Source organism: Gallinula chloropus (assembly GCF_964237585.1).
Source record: "Gallinula chloropus genome assembly, chromosome: 2".
Classification (NCBI taxonomy): Eukaryota; Metazoa; Chordata; class Aves; order Gruiformes; family Rallidae; genus Gallinula; species Gallinula chloropus.
Genome location: NC_140086.1, coordinates 119542002 through 119563328, shown reverse-complemented (window position 1 = coordinate 119563328; position 21327 = coordinate 119542002). Strand labels below are relative to the sequence as shown.

Below are 21327 nucleotides of genomic sequence, written 5' to 3'. Positions count from 1 at the left end.
CCTCAAACTCACGGTGTCAAACTGGGCTTCCAGTCCCTGGGGGGATTGAACTGGGGCACAACCATCCCTTTATGGAGGAAATCAGGGCACAGACACGAGGCCCCCTTGACTGCCTTCACTGCCCTGGTGAGGAGCACCGTAACACCGCGTGAGACAGCCAGGCTGATAATCCACGTAAACCCACACCAACTCGGGAATACTCTGAAGGCTTCCTCGTCACCAGCTGGTGACACCTGAAGGAAGCCCTCGAGTCACCGCTAACGGCACTGGCTGCTCGGGAAGGGGTCCCTGAACCGGGCAAGGAAGACAAAGTACGTTCCAGGCTGACAGTCAATTCAGCGCGGCGGAAGAACGGGCCCACGCCCGGCTCTCACACAGCCAGCCCACAGCTGCCAACATGGCGCCCCCATCCCGGCAGCTGGCGAGGTGGGACGGACCACGCATGCGCGTCGCTTGCCTCGCCACCCATCCGACACTCCCACCCCCCCCTCACCCCCCCAAAGCAGTGCGCGGCGTCCTGACGCCAGCTGCGCGCTCCCCCGGCAACGGCCGGACGTCGCGAGGCCGCCGGGAACCCGGAAGCGGCGGGCGAATAGGAATGAGTGGCGCAGTCGGCGGGGCGGGCTCGGGTGCGCGGAGGGAGGCGGCGGCAAAGTAGTCCCGGGGGACAGCGGCCGTTTGGCGGTGGTGCGGTCAGCTCTCGGCGCAGCGGCGGCAGATCCTCGGCCTCATCCGCGCACAGGGATTGCGTAGCTTCACCGCGCGGCAGGGGAGATGGCGGCGGACAAGGCTGCGGGTGAGTGCGAGGGCAGCCCTCGCGGTCCTCCGTGCCCGCCTCGGGCCTGGGCCGCCTGGTGCGGAGGGATACGCTCCCGCGTGGGGGGCGGTGAGTGCCGGTACGTCCCGGGCGGAAGGAGAAGCGACTGTTTGGCTTACTCTGCTTACTGTTTCCTTCCGCCGAGGAAGTAGTGCCCCCGCGGAGCAGGGCTGCGGGTCCTGGCGCACGGGGTGTGAGGTGTCGGCGGGGCTCGCTGTTGGCGAGCTTGTGTCCTGACGTGCCCTTGGCGAGAGGGGGAGGGCTGTAGCCCCTCCTGGCCTGGCGGGGCTCGATGGGGCGGGGTGGGTGTCGCTCTGGCAGGGCTTAGCAGCCGGTAGGGGCGGTTGGGCTTCTGGGGCGGGAGCGTTCGGAAGGCGCTGGCGAGACCCGCGCGCTCCGCGCTGCCTCTTCACCGCCGGAGTTGGATCCGATTCCCCCTGGGCTGCCGCTTTATTGTCGCGGGGCTGAGCGAGTCTTCCCCGAGCTCAGGGCGGAGAGGGCACTGTAGGGAGGAATCACTGAGACTGAAAAATAGCTCTTCTGGTCAACGCCCGCCTTAAGCCTCAAAGTAGGGTTGCCGTGTGGCTGTTCAGCGTCACGTCCATCGCCCAGGGAAGGTCCAGCCCTCAGGCGGCAGCTCAGCGGGGACGGAGAAGAGGGCGGTGTGGGGGAAAGCCAAAGGGATCTACTTGTGCCCTTTGGGGTTTCAGTTGCTTTTATGTGGTGGGAGCCTTAAAGAGCCTCAAGCATCCTTTCTCTGGGTGGCGAATATGAAACTCCTGGGTATCTGAAAAAGACTGCAGGGGAAAAAAATAGTGTACTGTACTGTGGGGTTTTATAAACACCGTAAACATCTCCTAACCTGAAAGCAGAAAAAGGCATTAAGTTTTGGTTTATTTTGGGTTTTTTTCTTGCATCTGCTGAAGGAGCTCTTTGGTTGCACATGCGTGAAGGAAAAGTGTATGCCCAAATTAATCCAAGGCTTATTCTACGGACTGTACTTGTTCACAGCAGTGAGTTACAAATAGCTTTCCACTGAAAAGCATGTGCTGCTTGTTGTACAGCATTGTAGAAGTCTATTAAGCTTATACTAGTAGCGCAGGACTTCATAGAAAAATGTAGTTTTGTGCCATAAGCCGTCACTGTTTTCTTATAAAGGCTGAACACTCTGTCTGGCCTCTTATACCCTTCAAAATTCTATTGGAGCAAGAGTCATGTGATGGATTCCTCCCCTTGCAAGGAAGAGATTATCCTCTTGCCTATAGGGTTTAGAAATACAAAATAATTCCAGAGATGCTCCGGTATTTGACAGTACAGTTCACACAAGATGTAATTTACAGGGCCTAGGAGCAAGAGAGCTCAGGAGCAGCAGTCGTTGGAGATACGGAGAACAGGTATGAGAAGGATAATGATTGCAGTCACTCCAGGTGTCTTCGAGTACATGTATCTGGGAGATGTGGCTGCATGTTGCTTAAATGATGTGGTAGCAAACTGTTGAGGAGAGCAATCTCCCTTTTCAGGTGTCAGTCACATGCTTTTTCTTGTTCTCCTCCAGTTTTCTGAAAGTTCTGTCCACCATGAGGTAACTCCCAGTAGGAGTAACTACCTGCTTGTGCAAAGCAAACACACCACTGTGACACAGGGTTGGGTTTTTTTTTGCTGTGCAACCCCAGGATTGCTAACTAGGAAGATAATTTCCCAACTTGCTGCTTTAACTTCAAACTCAGCGCAGCAGCTTCTTCCAGATCAAAACCTGAGCAGTTGATTTTTACAGGCTGCCCCTTCTGCCCCTCATGGCTGCCCTGACAAGGATTAGTTTTAGAGTTGTACTTGTGAAGGTTGGACAAAACAAAAAGTTAAACATGCAGGTACATACGAAAATACAGTTTACAGAGATAAATAGAGTCCTGTCAGATACAAAGCAGAGAATCTGCACTGCTTCAGATATTTCAGCTGATAATTGTAGCTACTGCATGGGTATAAAGTCACCCATGGCATGTTGGTAGTGACTGGTAGACCGCGTGCTACCCACACCATGCGCCTCTGCAAGAACACCAGAGATCACTAGATCTGAGTAAGCCAGCGATGTGCTGTTGTATTTTGCCAGGGAGCAGTGCACCTACCTTTTTCATTTTCAAATCCCTCAAGAAACATGGAAGCAATAGTTGTAATTGCAAGCACTTGATAGCCATTTGCAGTCAAGAGAGCAAGAGTACTCTTCCCACTCCCCTCCCCACCCCCCCAATTTAGGTGGGACTTTTCAGTATCTTGGGCCAGCCAGCTTTCAGGTGACTCCAGTCTGTGAGATCTGTTGATAATAAAGGTCAGCTGAAGCAGGAGGTCTTGGTCTAAATAAGAGTTGCTAGATCATAGTAAACCAGAAGAACCTTTAGGTCTTTAACAGGTTTCAAATGTGTTTGGGCAAAAATGGTAGAGAGTAGCCAAAGTGTTTTGGTTTGTTTTTTCAAAGGAAGGAGCTATGCTGTGAACTGTGGCAGCTGGACTTTCGTTTTATTTCTTCTTGATAAGCTTCCAGTTCAGGCTTTGCAAACCTGCTTTGTTTACTGAGTTATACTAGGTACAATTGAACGTATTACAGCCATAAATCTTACTTTATAGGAGAAGGGACAGCTCTGTTTTTGCTTAAAGTAGTCCTCAGTTTCATTTTGTGCTTTTTAATATACTGGCAGATTTGGAGACACAGTGAAGTCTGGAGATCTGTCCTGATTTTTCCGTAGGAAATACATCAAACAGCCACATGAGTGGTGTTTTTATTACACAACTCTATCTTTTGCTTAACTGAAGAGATTTTGCTTCAGGATTCCGACTTCCATAAGCCTTCATTCGAGATGCTTGCTTTACAACCTTCCTACGATGATAATGATCAGTAGCAGGCTCAGTAGTTGGTGGCACTCTCCTAGGTAAAGGTGTGTATGTGAGGAACCTCTTGACCAGACTGAGTGTTATCAACTTCAGAAGTTTTATAGTCTCAAGTCTCTGTGCTACAGTTACTTTTACTACCATAATCTGAAAGGTGTGCTGAGCAAGTAAAGCAGGTACCATAACTGTTAGCATGGAAGTTTGAAGGAAAATGTGTTTATTCACTGCTGTTCCTCAGAGCTAGCTATCACCCTCCAAGGATTTCTGTTCAGCTGTACAACCATAAAATTCAGAGCAGGAATCAGATCTATTCTATATTTAGCTTGAAGGAGAGGTGCTTCTTGTTCCTTTCCTCTTCTGCTGCAGGAAGGATTGGCACACCGACAATTTTTCTGAGCTTTTTGTTGTGTTTTAATTTCTCCTGCCTTTCCCCTTCAATGAAAAGGCAGTGCAAGTGGTGGTGTGCAAGTGGTGTTGTACATGCTTTATGCATGGTCAGATTTTATAGAAGGTGGTTCTGTAGCCCCCTGAGGATCCATCTATCCCTCCAGAGTACTGAAACTGCTGAATCCTACGTTTTGTATGAATCGCAGCGGGTTACGATGTGACCTATGGGCCTAAGACTGCAGAGATTTTACAGTCTCAACTTTGTTGGCATCTTGATGCCAACCTAGTCTCAACCAAGAATTTATAGCTCTTGCCCAGAGTTCCTGCATACAGCAATGGAGGGGGCCTCACTGTCTTCCCAGCAACAAGCACAAACTATCAGTAGATTACTAAATCTGCTTTGTTCCTTATGTGGATGTTGATTCATGAATCTTCTGAAGTTTGATTACCCCTGACTGTTGATTTAACTTATACTTGGAAATTTTCACAGTCAGTCAGTAGCAGATGATGCAGGGGCAGCGGCGGTGATAAGGAGTGGACTTTGCAGAGAAGCTCATGTACTATTTTGATTGTTGAAAGTGAAAACAAAGTTAGCAGAGTTTGCACTACATCCTTGAGCTCTAGGAAGAGAAAGCAGCATTGAAGTTACAAAGCCTACCTAGACTAGTGCCATAGCAAAATGTAGGTTAGAGCAAAGTTTCCGCTGTGAAATTCAAGAAATTACCTTGCACAAGAAAGGTCTGTAAGATCAGGAGAGAGGCTGAATGGGCAGCACTGGCTTGTGTCTTGCAGTGTAATCACTAGTAGATAGCAATTGATGCAGTACATTGAAGAGTATAAATGTATAAAGAGTTTTAAACAAAAATGTATCAGGTCTTACAGTGCTTAATAGCAATGTTTCAATTGCAGCTTCTTATTTAGGGAGAGTTACTCTTCCAAAGCAGGGGGCTGGGTAGAAGTTCCAGTGTTGGCTCTGGTTTTTACTTTGTTCCCCAAACCATCCTTTGCTTGCTCTTTAGGAAGCAGTGCTCAGCACGTGGGGTGTTTTCATCTAGTCCACTGTGGCACTTGTTTTATGATGTGTGGCCTTCACTCCTGGGTTTTGTGCAAATAAAGACAATCCTAGTGAATGGCTGCAGCTTTAAAGACAAATCTCAAATGTACACATTGTCAGTTAACTTACAGGGCTTTGGTTATTGATTAAGTACAGTCATTTAACTGGGATTATTACATTTGCATTTTATGGAGAGGAATTCACTAGAAATAGAGGTTAAGGATGTATTTTAGCATAGTAGGGAGACAGTGCTGCAGTTATCTGGAAGGGTACTTGTACTGGCAGGAGGATCTTGAGAATGGGAAGAAACAAAACTTTAAAGCTAAATAGCTGTCATCACATTTGCAAACTTTCTTGTAATCTTTTATCTGCTTTACAGATCAAGGCACCGAGAAACATGAAGGAGCAGGCACTTCTGGAATTACTGATCAGGAAAAGGAACTGTCAAGCAGTGCATTACAAGCTTTTCTGGTATGACAAAGCCAAACTCTGAGTCTTCTAATTTGCCACATAACTGCGAAATGGGCTTATTACATAACTTCTTCTGTTTTCATAGCACAGTTGCAAAGGTAGTAAAGGAATATTATATAACACACTAGTTGTTTTATAAAGCCAGCATACGCATCTTCTGACTGCTGTGATGTGGGAAGGGTGAAGGGGATACTTGAAAGACGTCTGCAAGAGCATGTCTAATCTTGGTTCTCCAAACTTGGTAGGCTTAAAAGCTGTATAACTAGTTAATTAGAATAAGCAGGTTGCTGTTCGGTATCAGTGTTAGAAATGCATGGTTCCTCTAAAGAATTAATCACTTCAAGCTAAAAATCTTGTGTCAAACGGTATGAAGGAACCATGTGTATTAAAAAACAGCAACCAAACCTTTTTCATGTCAGCATCTCGCTATTTTCTTTCACAGAAGGCATCATATACTGTTCTGTCACTTTACATCAAAACACATTCTTCAGCACATAACACCTACAGGCAATGCTAGCTACGTATTTTGTGTTTCTTGGGAGGTTTTGTGTGTGTGTTAAACTCAGACACCATGTCTTTCCATTTTTCTTCTTTCTCTGTATTGTCTCCTAACTTTAGTGTAGGGAATGGCAGGAATTATAATTCCTTTTCCTTTTAATTATTGTAGCTCTATCTCCACAAAGCCTTGCACAGTTCAGCTTTGGACGTATTAAATAGATTGCAGGAGGAACTTAAATGCTGTCCTTTGAGATTCCTGTTTGTTTCACTCATTACTTTTATTTCTTCTGTAATGTTGCTACATGAAGTGTGTGTAGTTGGCCCTTAAACTGATGACAACTGATGTCTTCCAATGTGCCTTGTAGCTCAGTTGTTCTTCTTCACTAACTTTTTGTTCATTGGCATTTGATCCTGTGAGCTGAAGGTGTAGGAAAAGGTTACCTGTTTTCCATCTTGCCCACAGATCTATGGACTTAAAATACTTTTGATCTGGTAACAACTTCATCTTAGTTTTTTTTTACTGGTACAGTGTATCTTGTTTTTCTCTTTCTCTTGCTTTAAGAACTCCCGAAGTCTGTGATGTTGTGAGGTGGTGACAGATGTCAGCAGAATTAATTCAGTACCTTCTTTGGCAATTTGGCTGGCTATTGAGTTGCTTTAAATAGCTTTGTGGACTGTCTTGTATGCTGCTTTATCATACTGCACTTCCAAGTTCTGCCTTGAATAGAATGACTATAAAACTGTATATGATATTCTAGATCCTGTCTAATAAAGGACAGTTGGCTGATGAAAAACATCACAAAGTAAGATGAGCATTTAATGGTTCAAGGGTTTTAGTCTAACCATAGTCAGAAGCCTTGTTGCCATGATCTGAAAGCTACTTCTGTTGAAGGGAAGCTCTGAGTGTGAACATGCAAAGAGAATCACTGGGAGGTGAACTGTCTCAATTAGAGCGTGTGGCAGTGGTTGAGTTGCAAGTCCCTGTGTTTGTGCACATGAACAACCTGCTGTTGATACTAGAGCTGTGGAAATATGTCATGACAATGTCTTGCTACATGTCTCTGTATGTTGTGTAACTGTGCTTTCACAGGAGGCTGAGGTGGCTCTAGGGAGAGTCTAGCTGCAGAACAGCAGCTTTCTTAGGAAGAGCAGAAGCACCACAGAGCCTTTCTTTGTTGCAATTCTTCCCTTAATAGAGGGAGTTAGGCAGGAGTCCAGGAGAAGCTTCATGGAACAGCACTTAAAAAAGAGGAGGAAGTGGAGAGTGGTCTTGTGTCATTGATTGATGAATGAACCCGTGTATTGTGTATCTGATTGACCAGACTGGAAGTAACCCTGATATAGAAGAGGTGTAGGTGATTGTTCCTGTATAGGAATTGAACAGTAGGGAGTAAGGATCACTTAGGCTTAACATGCTTGAGTTTGGAGTTTTCTTTTGGTTTTTGATGCCTCTAAATTCTTTCTACACAAACCCAGAAAAGCCTAAAACTGAAAGCAGAAAGAGGTGAGCCATGCTGAAGTCCTTGCCTATTCTTGTGGTCAAAGAAAGGGATTTCTTGATTAAATCACACTACAGAGGAGCATTGTACTTGCATCCTGGGCATGCCTAGATGATTGAAAGCTTCACTCAATGCCTAAAACTTGTAAAAATGTTATTTAAACATGTACAGCTAAAGTAACACTCTCTTCTTCCAACCTGTCTGAAGCTGAATTCCACAGGTTAAATTGTAACTCGGTCTCTCCATAAAATGATGGGTTGGGGCTTACATGAGCAACTGCAGCCACTCAATGTACATGTGATGGGGAAAGATTATGAAAACTGAGGGGAAAAATAATCTGGAAACTCAAAATAATACAGTGAAGACAAATCAGAAAAACACTTTTTATGGAAGTTTATAATAATCAACTACTGCATTTGTTGTTCTTTCACAAAGTTCTTTTTTGAAGTTTGGATATGACCTCTACTTTTAGACTTATTTCTCATGCATATTAATCTGTATAAATAATTGTGTCTGTAGATGGCTTCACTTGGTGGTGGTAAAGGAAATACTACTTTGCTTTCTAAAGGTACAGAAGATGCTTTCATTAAAACTTAGTAGCCAGATAGTTTAAACTTTGTATCTTCTCATGCATGTTTCTGCTCTGTGTGCAATTTCCAGGCTGGAAACTATGATGCTTGTTTGCAACACCTAAATACCCTTCAAGACATAAACAAAGACGACTACAAAATAACTCTGAATACTGCTGTTGCGGAGTTCTGTAAAAGTAACCAGACTACAACAGACAATTTGAGACAAACTCTTAACCAGCTGAAGAACCAGGTAAGGGAAAGGGAAACATGTTCATATGGTACTTGATTTTGAGTGCTGTTAGTGGTGGTGAGCTCTTCCAGTGAAACGGGAATGAGCCTACTGCCCTCTGTCCCCTACATTTAGTAAAGAAATGAGAAAGTAACAGTACTTTTAAAGCTCTGTTTTAATTGTGTAGGATGCTGATTATGTAGTAATTTTTTTTAGTTCTTGTTGAAATTGTTTTGAAGCCAAAACATTGCACAGATAATAAACATAAAGATCTGCTGTGTTCTTTCAGTAGGAAGTTCCTTAACCTGAAATAGTTTGTGAAATAATAAAAATGTGAAAATGTTACTTTACAATGAAATAGCCATCAACTGAGTAGTAAATTTTTTCCCTGAATTTATGCTGAACAACAATAAAGTTTATTAGCATATAACTTTTACTGACCTGTCTTAATCCAAATGTATTAATCTGTATAATTTTTAAAGATATTTTGCACTCTTAAAAATCATAGGTATTGAAAGTTTAATGAAACGTGTGGGGGGGGTTTTCAGGTTCACTCTGCAGTTGAAGAGATGGATGGTTTAGATGATGTTGAGAATAGTATGCTGTACTACAATCAGGCTGTTATCTTGTATCACCTACGTCAGTACACTGAAGCGATATCCGTTGGGGAGAAGCTGTACCAGTTCATAGAGCCTTTCGGTATGTAGCCGGAGAGAAGCAGTTTGTTCATGTAGTGACTACAGAAACATTGTTTAGTCTTTTTCACTGTGGCACAAGGGATTTGTAAACTGCCTGATACAGTACGAAAACAGTAGGTAAGCCTGGGAATGAAGAACATGTTTTGCTTCTATCAAGGGCAACAATTGAATTTGGGAGGGATGGTGCCTCAGAAACATTTAACAGACCAGTATAATGAAAATGAAATGAATGCTTTTTTAACGACTTTAAAAGGTATTTATGTTAATAATATGTACAAGATAATTAGCTTGCTTAATGGATGGGTGTAGTTATTGGGGTACTCACATTTTTAAGTGTCTGTGTTAGGTCATACATAATTCTATGTGCTCATACCTGAATATAAAGTCGCCAGTTTTTTTGAGTTGTGGCACTTGATGTAGTGGAATTAACTTCATAATCCTTGTTGAACTTTAAAGGTGACAAGCCTGAAGGGGGGGTGTGTGTGTGAATAAATTAAGTAAATGCGACATTTTTCTCCTTCAATGCTTCCCAGTTTTCAGTTTGCCTATTTGGGACTTACTCTATGAAGGCAGCCAAGAGGATATGTGTTTGTGTGGAATCTTTTCATGTTCTGTGGGATTCTGTGTATTCATATGGCTCCGTGTGTCTCTTGAGATGCTGGATCTTTGTTGCTGATATGTTTAGACCAATTTAAAAATCTGTGAACATGCACTTGTTAAGGGGTCTTTAGTCTATGCTGTTATGTCGATGCTGTTTGGACTAATTACCCTTTTTTCATTATGTGTACTTAACTGCATTGTGTAGGCGTCTACTTTTTAAAAAATGTAAATAAAATATTTTTCTCATAATGTTGCATAGATTCATTTTGTAGTATTTTTTTCCCCTTCAGTTACATTTGGAAGGATTGGTATTAGAACTATAAAATAATTTTTACTTCTTGGCTTTATACAGAAGAGAAGTTTGCCCAGGCTGTGTGCTTCTTGCTTGTAGACTTATACCTGCTAACTTACCAAGGTGAGAAAGCCTTGCATCTGCTTGCTGTTCTGGAAAAAATGATTTTACAGGGCAACAATAACAGCAAGAATGGAAAAGAGGTAAGCTTTAAACTAAGTCTTTACCAGAAGTATGCTTTAACTCAATCCAAAATTGCTCTTTTAAAATAGTTTTGAATTATAAAACTGTTTGATCACCTGTGACTTCAGACAGCAACTTACATGTTAGTAATTGAGTTAATTTTGTATAGCAGCTGTTTATTCCCTTTCTTTCACCCTTTCCATCTTTCATTTAAGTCAGAGACTTGCTTTGGAAAGAAGTTGTCTTCAGGGCCAAATATACATAGTTTTCCTTGTTTGTCTTGGATTATGACCGTTAACATTGGACACGTTTTTAGGATTTGGCTGACAGGTTGCTGGGCCAAACTATCTAGATGGTGCTTTTGTCTAGATGGATCTTTTGCCAGGAAAGATTTGACCAGAGGGTCTTTGAGGTCCCTTCAAACCTGCTATTCTATGATTCATACGAGACCTTAAGTTAAAAAGGGAAGTCAGTGTCAGTGAGAAACTGCAATCGTGTACCATAGTATGGGAAGTCAGGCATCTTTTTTGCAGAGTACCTAAAAGTATGAGGCATAGACCATTGAGGTTTTGGATTTTGATTGTTAAGCTCAAGTTACAATATTTGGTGGGATGTGTATTTTTGGACTATTAAATACTTTTTCTTCTAGTGAGATTGATAAAAATAGCTTATGAAAGAATTTGCAAACTGAATTTAAAAGGTAACTAATAGTAACACTTCCTTTTTTATTGTTGTTTGGCACTCAGTCAGGTAATAATACAAATAAAGATTCCTCAAATCAAAAAGCTGAAAGTGGAGCTTTAATAGAAGCTGCTAAATCTAAGATACATCAGGTAAGTGTCTGCATATTATTTATACAGGAACATCAGTTTGCATTTTTCTTAAAACTGAGTGGCATCTACTTCAAAACTAGTTCAACATTAATTGTGATTTCTCTCTCTCTCTTCCCCCCTTCAATTTCTTGTAAAACAAAATAATTAATATCTACCTCATCCTTTATGTGAGATCCATATACAGGAACAACTGGCCTATCGCAACAAACACACCAAATTCAATCCCTGAAGTTTATAATATTTTTTTTAAAACTGCAGTTAGCTGCACTGGCCTTACAGACTGTTGGGAGATCCTACAGCTATGTCAGCTGGGGTTTTATTTCACTGTACTGTTCTGAGGAGAAATACGTGAAGAAGCAAAATGCTTCTCTGTCAGCATTCATATTGGTGTTTCCAGTTTAGTAGGTAAATGCCTGGGATTAAGAGGTTAGATTATTTTAATCAGTTTGTCACTTTAAGTGCTTGTAAGCATTTGAATATGGACTAGCTGTTGACTGTTGAACAATGAAGCCTATAAATTTGCTATTGAAAGTCTGAATAGAGTTTCTTTTTTTAGGAAGGCTTTTTACTATCTATTTTTTTAAATGTATATAAAATATTCTATAATAAATCTATAGATACAGATCATCTTACAAGCCTATGCAGGGTATTGGGTTTTATTTAACAAATTTTATTTTTGAACAGTATAAGGTGCGAGCCTATATCCAGATGAAGTCACTAAAAGCATGCAAAAGGGAGATCAAGTCTGTTATGAATACAGCTGGGAATGTAAGTGTTCTTAATGCTATTGGGTTTTTTAATGCTGTTGTCTATCTTAAAAATGAATCTGCTAACTTCCTTTAGAAAGAAACGTCTTACTGAGGATGGATGTCTGAAGTAATGCTTTTTATATTCAGTTGGGCTTGTAATCACTTCTCTGTATGTGTAATTCCTTTAGAATTTTCTTGTGCTGTTTGCAGTTGCTCAGAAAAATGCATTTTATTGTTAATGATGCCAAAATAACAGCAAAACATTGATGAATGGGTTCAGTTTGCTTTATGATTTAAGCAGCGCAAGCCAAGTTTTAGTTTACTATAGATGTTACAGGTTATTACAAACTTCTGATGCCATTGGTGGCTTAAACCAATTAATAAAGATTAATTCAGGGATATGCAGGTTTTTTGGGTTTTCCTTTTTGCTGAAACTTTTTGGAGGTTTACCTTTTGCTAGAAAGCAGTTTCTTTTTCTTTATGTAGGAGTTCTCAACTCAGAATTCTGCCCACCATCCCAGATAAATTCTTCATTAACTGAGGAGCAGGGTGTGGGAGGAAAGCACTTTCCTTTTGTTGCCAGTCTCAACAGCTGCTAGTTTGACAGAAATCCTTCTGGATCATGAGGTCTCTGTTGGCAGACCAGGAAGATCACAAAGCAGGAGGAAGTTGTTGAACTCCACAGGGAGGGAAGCCTGGGGAGGAGTATGAGAAGATGGGTCAGAGAAAGATCCTCTTAAACAAAAAGGAAATTCTCTGCATTTAGCCATTGCTGTGACAGAGTTCTCTAGAATAACTTTGGGGTTTAGGGCAGTAACAAAGAGGGGACATAGTTTTGTAGTCCAGAGGGGGTGAATGTTAATGATGTGCTCAACAAAGGAATGCTACTTCATGACAGTATTAAGGCCTACTAAAATATACGTTTAAAATGGCAGCAGGGACGAGCTGTTTGTGGAGTGATTTAACATGAACAGTAGAAATCTTAAAACAAGAGGTAATTAATGATTGTTTTCTCCTTCACAGTCAGCACCTTCTCTCTTTCTTAAAAGCAATTTTGAATATTTGAGGGGCAATTACCGTAAAGCGGTGAAACTCCTGAACAGTGCGAATATTGCTGAGCATCCAGGCTTCATGAAAACAGGTAAAATAGAAAACTTTCATCCTGCAAGTATGTGAATGTGTAGTGTAATAGTATCAGTAAGTAATCCTAATTTTTAACATATTAAAGATTACTGAAGGGAGTATGCTCTGAACATCATAGATTTATATGCTGGACATGTTTTCACCTTTCTTCTTGTGCTCCTTCATGTAACACTGTAGTGTTTGTTCATTGAACATTCTTCTCAGCAATGTAGTGGTTGTCTAAGACCATGGATTTGTGATGCTGTAAATATAATATCTGCAAGGCTTATATTTGGTCTCTAATTCCAGGCATGAAACAAAAGATAATATACTAGATATAGAGGTCAGAGAGGCTTAATGATTATTGTGGGGGAAATGCAAATGTTTCATGAGGTGTTGTTTGACTTCTAATGTATGCCCCTTTATGTTACTTTTGTATCTGGAAGGTATATATGCACACGCATGCACAGAGATAGAACACCACATAAATGTGTATACTTGTTTAGATGTAAAAGTGGTGGGTGGGTTTTTTTACCAGCAGGTAAATTAAAAGTTTCATTCTCTGTCCTTTATTATTTCGAAGGAGTTTCTGACAGTGTTACCTGAACATGATATATTTAGGAAGGAGAGTGCATTTCCTGCTTGTATGGTTAGGTCAACGTGTTTGTTTACTTTATAAATCTTGGGCAGGTTGCATAATTTGAGAATTTCCTTTTTTGTAAGAGCTGCCTGTTAGAAAACATGAAGTGTTTGCAGACTGGATGCTATGAAAACCTCCAGGTGAACTTATTTCAACTTGAGTCTATCAAATTGGCTTTATATCTGGCTCTCCCAGAACATAGTGCGTAAGATCTGAAAATCTGTGGCTGTTTATATATAGGTCATTTCAGGTCAACAGTCCAAGACAACTAGAATGATATACAGAAATGTAGTTTATTAAAATACTTGTGAGGCAGGGATGTAACTGCATACTCCATGAACATCTTGCTGAAGAATGTTTAATAAACTACGTAGTATGCTGACCCATGAGAAAGTGGTGGGAGCATGTTACGGGCTCAGCGACATATTTGGGTTTACAAAAATGGTATTTTGCTGTTCTCTCAGGTGAATGCCTAAGGTGTATGTTCTGGAACAATCTTGGCTGCATCCACTTTGCAATGGGAAAGCACAATTTAGGAATCTTTTACTTTAAAAAAGCCTTGCAAGAAAATGATAATGCATGTGCACAGCTAGGAACGGGCAGCTCGGATCCAGGTAAGACTTTTAAGAGTTGAAAATAAGATGATGAGTAGAAGAGGGGTGGGCAAATGAAGAAGATAGAGGATGGATGCTTGCATTAATTATCAGCAGAAATCCTGTTCCATGTCTTTGCAGAGGATGGGATAAAGAGGGTGAGAATTTTGATTGTAACTTGATTTCAGAGTGTAGTGTTGCTATTGGCAAAAATAGATGATGATGATGAAATATGTTCTGTGTTTGGATTTTTTTTTCCTGTTTTCTTTTATGGGGCTGGGGCAGTTAATTCTCTTGCATTTATATTCTTTGACCATCAGTTAGGGAGATATGACAAAATAAAGTGTCTGTGACCTATTATGCGTCAATAAAGATGTTGTTTATAGTCCTGCTGACAGTAAGTAGAATCATCAGGACTTCAACATGTGTGGGGTGGGTGCAGTTTGTTGTTGTTTTGTTTTTCTTTGGTTGTGGTGGGGGGTTCTTTGGGGGTTTTTTTTGATCTGGAAGATGTAGAAAATGTGGAGTGTAATACTTTTAAATTTTCATTTGGAAAATTTCTCAAATTTTCTTACTGAAGAATTCCCAGACTTGTAGGAGCCATGTTCATCTATTGTTTAATTTTATGGTCAGTTTTACCATCTACTTTTGTTGTAAGCATACAAAAGACAAGAAAATAAGCATTACAATAAATTTTCTTAGTTTGATTAATAATACTTAAGGCGCTTTCTTCTTCCAAGTAGATGATTTCCTGATGAAGTTGGGGTGGGTTTTTTCATTTCTCATTTGTGTTTGAAATCTAGTTACTACAACAATTCAACGTGTTATTCCTGTTCCTCCCCTGGCCCTGTACCTAAGTGCAGTCGTAGGTACCAGTGTGAAGACAGAAAACATTTAACAGTTGTTAACAGCAAAGTGGTTTCCTTCTGGAATCTATGAGTAAGAGCTGTGTATTCTCAATATCTGGAATTCATTATTGCTGTATGACATTTAACTCCAGTAACAAGGAATATAAGTGGTTAGCATTTAATGTACTTCAGCCTTTACTAAGAATACAATTAATTTGTCTTTGGTATCAGCTTTGATGTGGAAGAAATTTATTTATAGAAGGAGACTAGTGAATTTCTGCAGTGAAAGGGGCTTTGGTACTTTTCTGGTTGTTTCCCTTCTCCTCCCAGAGTTATGCTTTCCACTCTCCAATACGATGTAACCCTTTTCTGCAGGTAAAAAGTTTTCAGGGAGACCCATGTGCACGCTACTGACGAACAAACGGTATGAGCTGCTCTACAACTGCGGAATCCAGCTCTTGCATATCGGGAGGCCCTTAGCCGCCTTCGAATGCCTGATCGAGGCGGTCCAGGTTTATCACTCAAACCCCCGTCTCTGGCTGAGAATAGCAGAATGCTGCATTGCTGCCAATAAAGGGGTAAGTAGATTAGCAAATCCCTTCTTTTGATTGTAGTTATGAAATCCACATGCACACAAAAAGGAAGAAGTAGTACTTTGCATTTTAAAGGACTAATGTTGCAACACCTCTGTGTCGGTCCAGATTAATTATTTTCATGTATATATGTGTTTGTGTGTTTAATCTGAAGGAAAACCGTGTCTTGAGACCCAGTGTTTAACTGACTTTTCCCAGATCAGAAGAATATGAGGAGGCTGGCTGAAAGATTGGTGTGAGTGGCTGCTAGAGCTGCTCTTCTCTGAAGTTACAGGGGGTTTTGCTGGAGACACTCACTAAGCATGATGCTGTTTTGTCAATTTACCATCACATCCCTTTGGCATTCATTCTCATAATCTGAATTGGTTTGAAGCATGTTAGATTTCTCCAAGCCATCTGACAAGTTTGTCTTGAAATCATTTTAGATATTAACATAAAGATATTATTTGGAAAGAAACTGGTATAACTCTCTAATGAGGTATCACTTTACAACAGGAGGCAGGATGTTCTTTCTATAGTGAATGCTCTCTATTTAAAATGTAGATATTTATGTTTTCACTTATTAATGTTTCACTTGCTGTTGATTGATATTTTATGATGCCTCAGCTTTCCACACTCATTTTATATTGGCTGCAAAGTCAATGTTTATTTTCAATATATACCATATATTATATGGGATTTATGTATGTTTATATATACAACAAAAAAACAGTCCCACAAGATGAGATTAGAGTCAGTGACCATTTGTAGTATTTGAGGAAGGAAAATTTTGTGGCAGCTCTTGGAGTTTTGATGTTCTCTGTGATGCACAAAAACAACTGATAACTTTTGCTGATACTTTGAGGTGGAAGGATTGTTCTTTTTTTGAAAATTTTTGAGTGAAACATCTTGGATTTTTATGTTTAGGCTCTAGAAAGTGCATTACTGCTGCTGAAACAATGAGTTTCTATCTTAAAGATTATCTGGAGCAGCAGGAGAAAACATACATACATCCAGTAGAGATTCTTTGTCTCCACTTTTAGGATAGGTGCTATGGTGTAAAAGGTATGACTGAAAGTTTGCTGCTACTGTTCTAGCAGACAGCAAGGTAAGACACTTTCAGTGCTCCTCTACAAGCGTCTGGTTAAAGAGAAGCTTTCTTCCTGGAATGCTCTTCATTATTTACAAGTGATATAAATGCCTTAATTTTTTATTCTTTTTGGATTCTGTCTACTGTAAAACTAGTGTCCAAATTCAGATGTGGACAGATTTTACAGGACTAAACTGGAAGAAGATAACAAGATGTGCTCTGATTTCCACTGAAATCTTTGCATGTGATTTTCCTTCTCTTTAAGATGAGTTTTGGCTGCACAAATTTCATTATTTCCCCACTCAATTGCCACTAGAGGTTGAGAAGGGTGAGACTGCAAGCAGGCTAGCCTAAAAGCAGGATAGGCTAAGGAGTCTGAGATCAGCCTTCCCATCTGAAGCTACTGTGGTCTCGCCTGCTGGGCAACTGAATCCCTAACTGCCAAGACTTTGCCATCTGACATTTCTCTGATGGAAAAGTTTTTTGTGGAAGCCTGCTGACAGCAGATGTATTGTACTTATTCTGAGCATCTTGGTTTCAGCCTGTTGATCTGTGTCTGTTTAGGATAAGTCTGTTAAAATTCAGAGGTGAGACAGGTTCATTCATTCTTAGTACAGAAAACAGCACCAAAATAGTGCATCTGTGAAACTAGGAGATACTGTCCTGGGTGACTCAGGCACTATCCAGATCCTCCCAGATACAAAATCTGTAACTTTTCCTTTGGGATTTTCAAGGGTGCTCATTATTCTGGTGTCTATTTCAGAAAATGTTAAGAAAGATACTCACAGCTTCATAACTTTCTAGGGCAGCTTTGCCTAAGTTCCCATTGCACAGGCACAGCATTGAAGTTCATAGAATCATGGAATGGTTTGTGTTGCAGGGAACCTTAAAGGTTACCTAGTACCCGCCCCACTGCTATGGGCAGGGACACCCTCACTAGAGCAGGTTGCCCAAAGCCCCATCCAGCCTGGCCTTAAACACTGCCAGGGAGGATGCAGCCGCAGCTTCTCTGGGCAGCCTGTGCCAGGGTGTCACCACTCTGAGTAAAGAATTTCTTCCTAACATCTGATCTAAACCTATCCTCTTTCGGGTTGAAGCCGTTGCCCCTTGTCCTATCACTACGCCCCCTGGTAAAAAGTCCCTCTCACTTTCCTGCAGGACCCCTTTAAGTATTCATAGGCTGTAATTAGATCTTCCAAGAGCCTTCTCTTCTCCAGGCTGAACAAGACTAACTCTCTCAGCCTGTCTTCATAGGAGAGGTGCTCCAGCCCCTGATCATCTTTGTAGCCCTCCTCTGGACTCACTCCAACAGCTCTATGTCTTTCCTGTACTGGGGACCCCAGAGCTGGATGCAGTACTCCAGTTGGGTCTCATGAGAGCAAAGGGGTAGAATCACCTCCCTTGACCTGCTGGCCATGCTGTTCTTGATGCGGCCCACGACACAGTTGACCTTCTGAGCTGCTAACACACACTGTCGGCTCATGTTGAGCTTGTCATCAGCACCAAGTCCCTCTCAGAGCTGCTCTCAATCCATTCTCTGCCCTGCCTGTAGTTGTGCCCGGGATTGTGCTGACCCCCATGCAGGACCTTGCACTTGGCCTTGTTGAAGTTCATGCAGTTTGCATGGGCACATGTCTCCAGCCTGTCAAGGTCCCTCTGGATGGCATCCCTTCCCTCCAGCGTGTCCACCTCACCACACAGCTTGGTGTCATTGGCAAACTTGCTGAGGGTGCACTCGATCCCACTGTCCATGTCACCAACAAAGATGTTGAACAGTGCTGGTCCCAGTACTGACACCCAAGGAACACCACTTGTCACAGACCTCCAGGTAGACACGGAGCCATAGGCCACAACTCTTTGAGTGGGACTGTCCAGCCAGTTCCTTATCCACTGAGTAGTCCATCTGTCAACTCCATTCCTCTCCAATTTGGAGACAAGGATGTTGTGCTGGACAGTGTTGAACGCCTTGCACAAGTCCAGGAAGATGATGTCTCTCATCCTTCCTTTGTCTACCATCTCTGTTATTCCATCATAGAAGGCCACCAGATTTGTCAGGCACAACTTGCCCTTAATGAAGTCATATTGGCTGTCCCTAATTACATCCTTATTCTCCATATGTCTGAGCATATTTCCCAGGAGGATCTGCTCCATGATCTTGCCAGACACCGAGGTGAGACTGACAAGCCTGTAGTTCCCTGAGCCTTCCTTTTTCCTCCTTTTTGAAAATGGGGGTTATGGTTCCCCTTTTCCAGTCAGTGAGGACTTCACCAGTCTACAAAGTCCTCTCAAATATGACGGAGAGTGGCTTGGCCACTTCATCTGCTAGTCCCTCCAGGACATGTGGGTGCACCTCATCAGGTCCCATAGACTTGTGCATCTTCAGGTTCCAGAGGTGTTCTCAAACCTGATGTCCTTCAGTGAGCAGTTCCTCATGCTCCCAGTCCCTGCCTTTGCCTTCCGTGACTTGGCTGGTGTGGCTAGAGCTCTTGCCAGTGATGACTGGTTTAAGAGCCTCAGGTCAAAACAGGGGTGACATTGATGGTGTGTGTGCTAGCTGTGTCAGATAGTTCTGAGTACTTAGTTTTCATAAAGCACAGCAAAAGCAGAAAGAACAGCTTTTTTTCATAGAAATTTTTTAAATTTTCCTGTCTATCCTACTGGTTACAAGTCACACATTGATAAAGATGATCTTTAGTGGAAGGCTGGTATGAGAGACTGAATAATAGGAGGTTTTGTGGCAAAAACCCAAAGCTAGGATTCTGTTTACAAGGACAATGTTTGGCAGTCTGGAAAAGGGAAATACAGACCCTTTTATGGGGCACTGCTGCATTTGCTGCAGGCTAGCCAAAGCAGCAGGTTATGCCAGGTTCCTGAAGCCAAAACATCTTCTTACTGTTGTGATGTTGTGTCATGTATACCAGGTCACAAAAGCAGCTTGCAGTTTGTTAAATTTGTATTGTTACGAGGGGGGGAAAAAAAGAAGTTTGGGTGCCATGAGTACTGAAGGCAAAGGGAAAGTGTCTTTCAATTGTAAGATGATTTGTGACATGACAAGTGAGGCACTAAAATCAATAGTGTGTTTAATTTGAACTTGTAACTCAATTTGCAGTAACATTCCTTGATATCTAAGTATGGATTCATATTTATGCTCTGAACACCATACAGAAAACTCATTTCATTGAAGCTAGTTTTAATCTGCTTTAGTAAATTTAGAGTATAAAATATGAAAGATTATTCTCTTTCCACAGTTCTTAGCACCTTTCCACAACATGTGTTTCGTGTGAAAACTCATTGTGTATATTTTTTGTGTCAGTAAATTGTCAGCATTCTTCACAGCAGATTCTAATACATTTTCTGAAAAGTGATAGCTATTTAAAACAGAAATTAGGGTTTTTTTTTTTCCTTACAACCATGAGTCTTCATACTAACTTTACTTACCAACAAAGTTAAGATTGTTTGCTTGTTCTACTGTGAACAAACCCCACTAAATACAGTGCAAAGAGAATTCTTGGGACTGGCAATGAGAGTGCTTGGAGTTTGTTTGACCCCCAGAACGTCCATGTACTCAAAAATCCATTAAACAAGTTAATTTAATGTAACTTTGTGTATGTTGTAGTTCAGCTTCGTATTTCCCATTAAATAGTTTGAGAGTAGCTTTTCAGAGAGCGTTTTGAATGCTGTGTGAGCAGGGAGAGGTGGCAAGAGTTACAGTGACAATGCTGAACAGTATTTGGCTGGTTGTGTGATTTCTTTTTAGACATCCTAGCAGTGCTTTTAACACTACTTGGTTCATTGTTCTTTTGCTTTCAAAATAGAAGAGAAACTAGGTCAGTAGGCTATCAGACAAGCTGTCAGAACTAATCTGTGGTTACGCTGTGTGCAGTAAATTCCCTCTGCAGCACAAAGACAATAGAAGGTGCCTGATCCTTCGTGGTACTTGGGATTTAAAATCGTACCCCTATAAGCTATTAATTCTTACACTTTAGCAGGGTTCAAAGTCTTGCAGCTTTCACTTATTTTGTCAAGCTCTCATTCAACAGCCTTGATATTTAGTCCTCTGTTTTGTTCTGGTTTTTCCTTTTAGACATCAGAACAAGAGACTAAAGGCCTTCCCAGCAAAAAGGGAATTGTGCAATCTATAGTAGGTCAAGGCTACCACCGTAAGATAGTCCTAGCATCCCAGTCAATACAGAACGTCGTTTATAAGTAAGTGTGTTTTCCATGGGCTCTGTGTTTTGTTACTGTTGCTTTTGTTAAGGATACGTGTCTGTTTATCAGCAGTTCTTAAAACTGTCATGGAATAACTGTTCATTTTAGAATTATTAGTGTAGTGAAGAGAGGAATGCTAAAATGGTGAGTCCAGTTTAAACGTCATTGGGGTGCCTCCTCTGTGATGGCCAGCAGAGGGCTTAACGGTGTATTTGTTGTAGCTAGGAAGGCCGTTAAAGCTGGAAATGGATTTATCTGACATTTATATTTCCAGTTAGCTGAATCTGTCCTTTTTCTTTCTTAAAAACATGTGTTTCCAGTAATCCACTCTAGAAAAGCTCTGAAAAATGTAGTTGCTTTGTCATAAAACTTCAGGAAGTGAAGAAAAAAACCAAGAGAACTTCTTGTAATTACATAGTTGAATCTGCTCACTCTATTTGAGCATCATGGTGTACTTTCCATATGTAAGAGTAACACAATACATATATCTT

General features: G+C 41.4%; 1 protein-coding gene across 5 annotated transcripts in view; it reads left to right on the top strand.

Annotated features, from left to right (window-relative positions):
* Positions 1–774: 774 nt before the first annotated feature.
* The window catches only part of CNOT10 (CCR4-NOT transcription complex subunit 10), a gene marked incomplete at its 5' end in the record, with an annotated part of 34548 nt that continues 13995 nt past the window's right edge, over positions 775–21327 (top strand). For 4 of the 5 annotated variants that reach the window (XM_084260048.1, XM_084260047.1, XM_084260046.1 and 1 more), the window contains 11 exons: positions 775–796; positions 5518–5609; positions 8267–8428; positions 8956–9106; positions 10058–10200; positions 10927–11013; positions 11698–11781; positions 12786–12903; positions 13989–14138; positions 15341–15543; positions 20712–20833. In XM_084260048.1, the coding sequence (XP_084116174.1) occupies positions 775–796; positions 5518–5609; positions 8267–8428; positions 8956–9106; positions 10058–10200; positions 10927–11013; positions 11698–11781; positions 12786–12903; positions 13989–14138; positions 15341–15543; positions 20712–20833 (1334 nt within the window). Of the gene's footprint in view, positions 797–2157; positions 2212–5517; positions 5610–8266; positions 8429–8955; positions 9107–10057; positions 10201–10926; positions 11014–11697; positions 11782–12785; positions 12904–13988; positions 14139–15340; positions 15544–20711; positions 20834–21327 lie in introns of all 5 variants that reach the window. The other variant, XM_084260044.1, reaches the window with a different exon arrangement.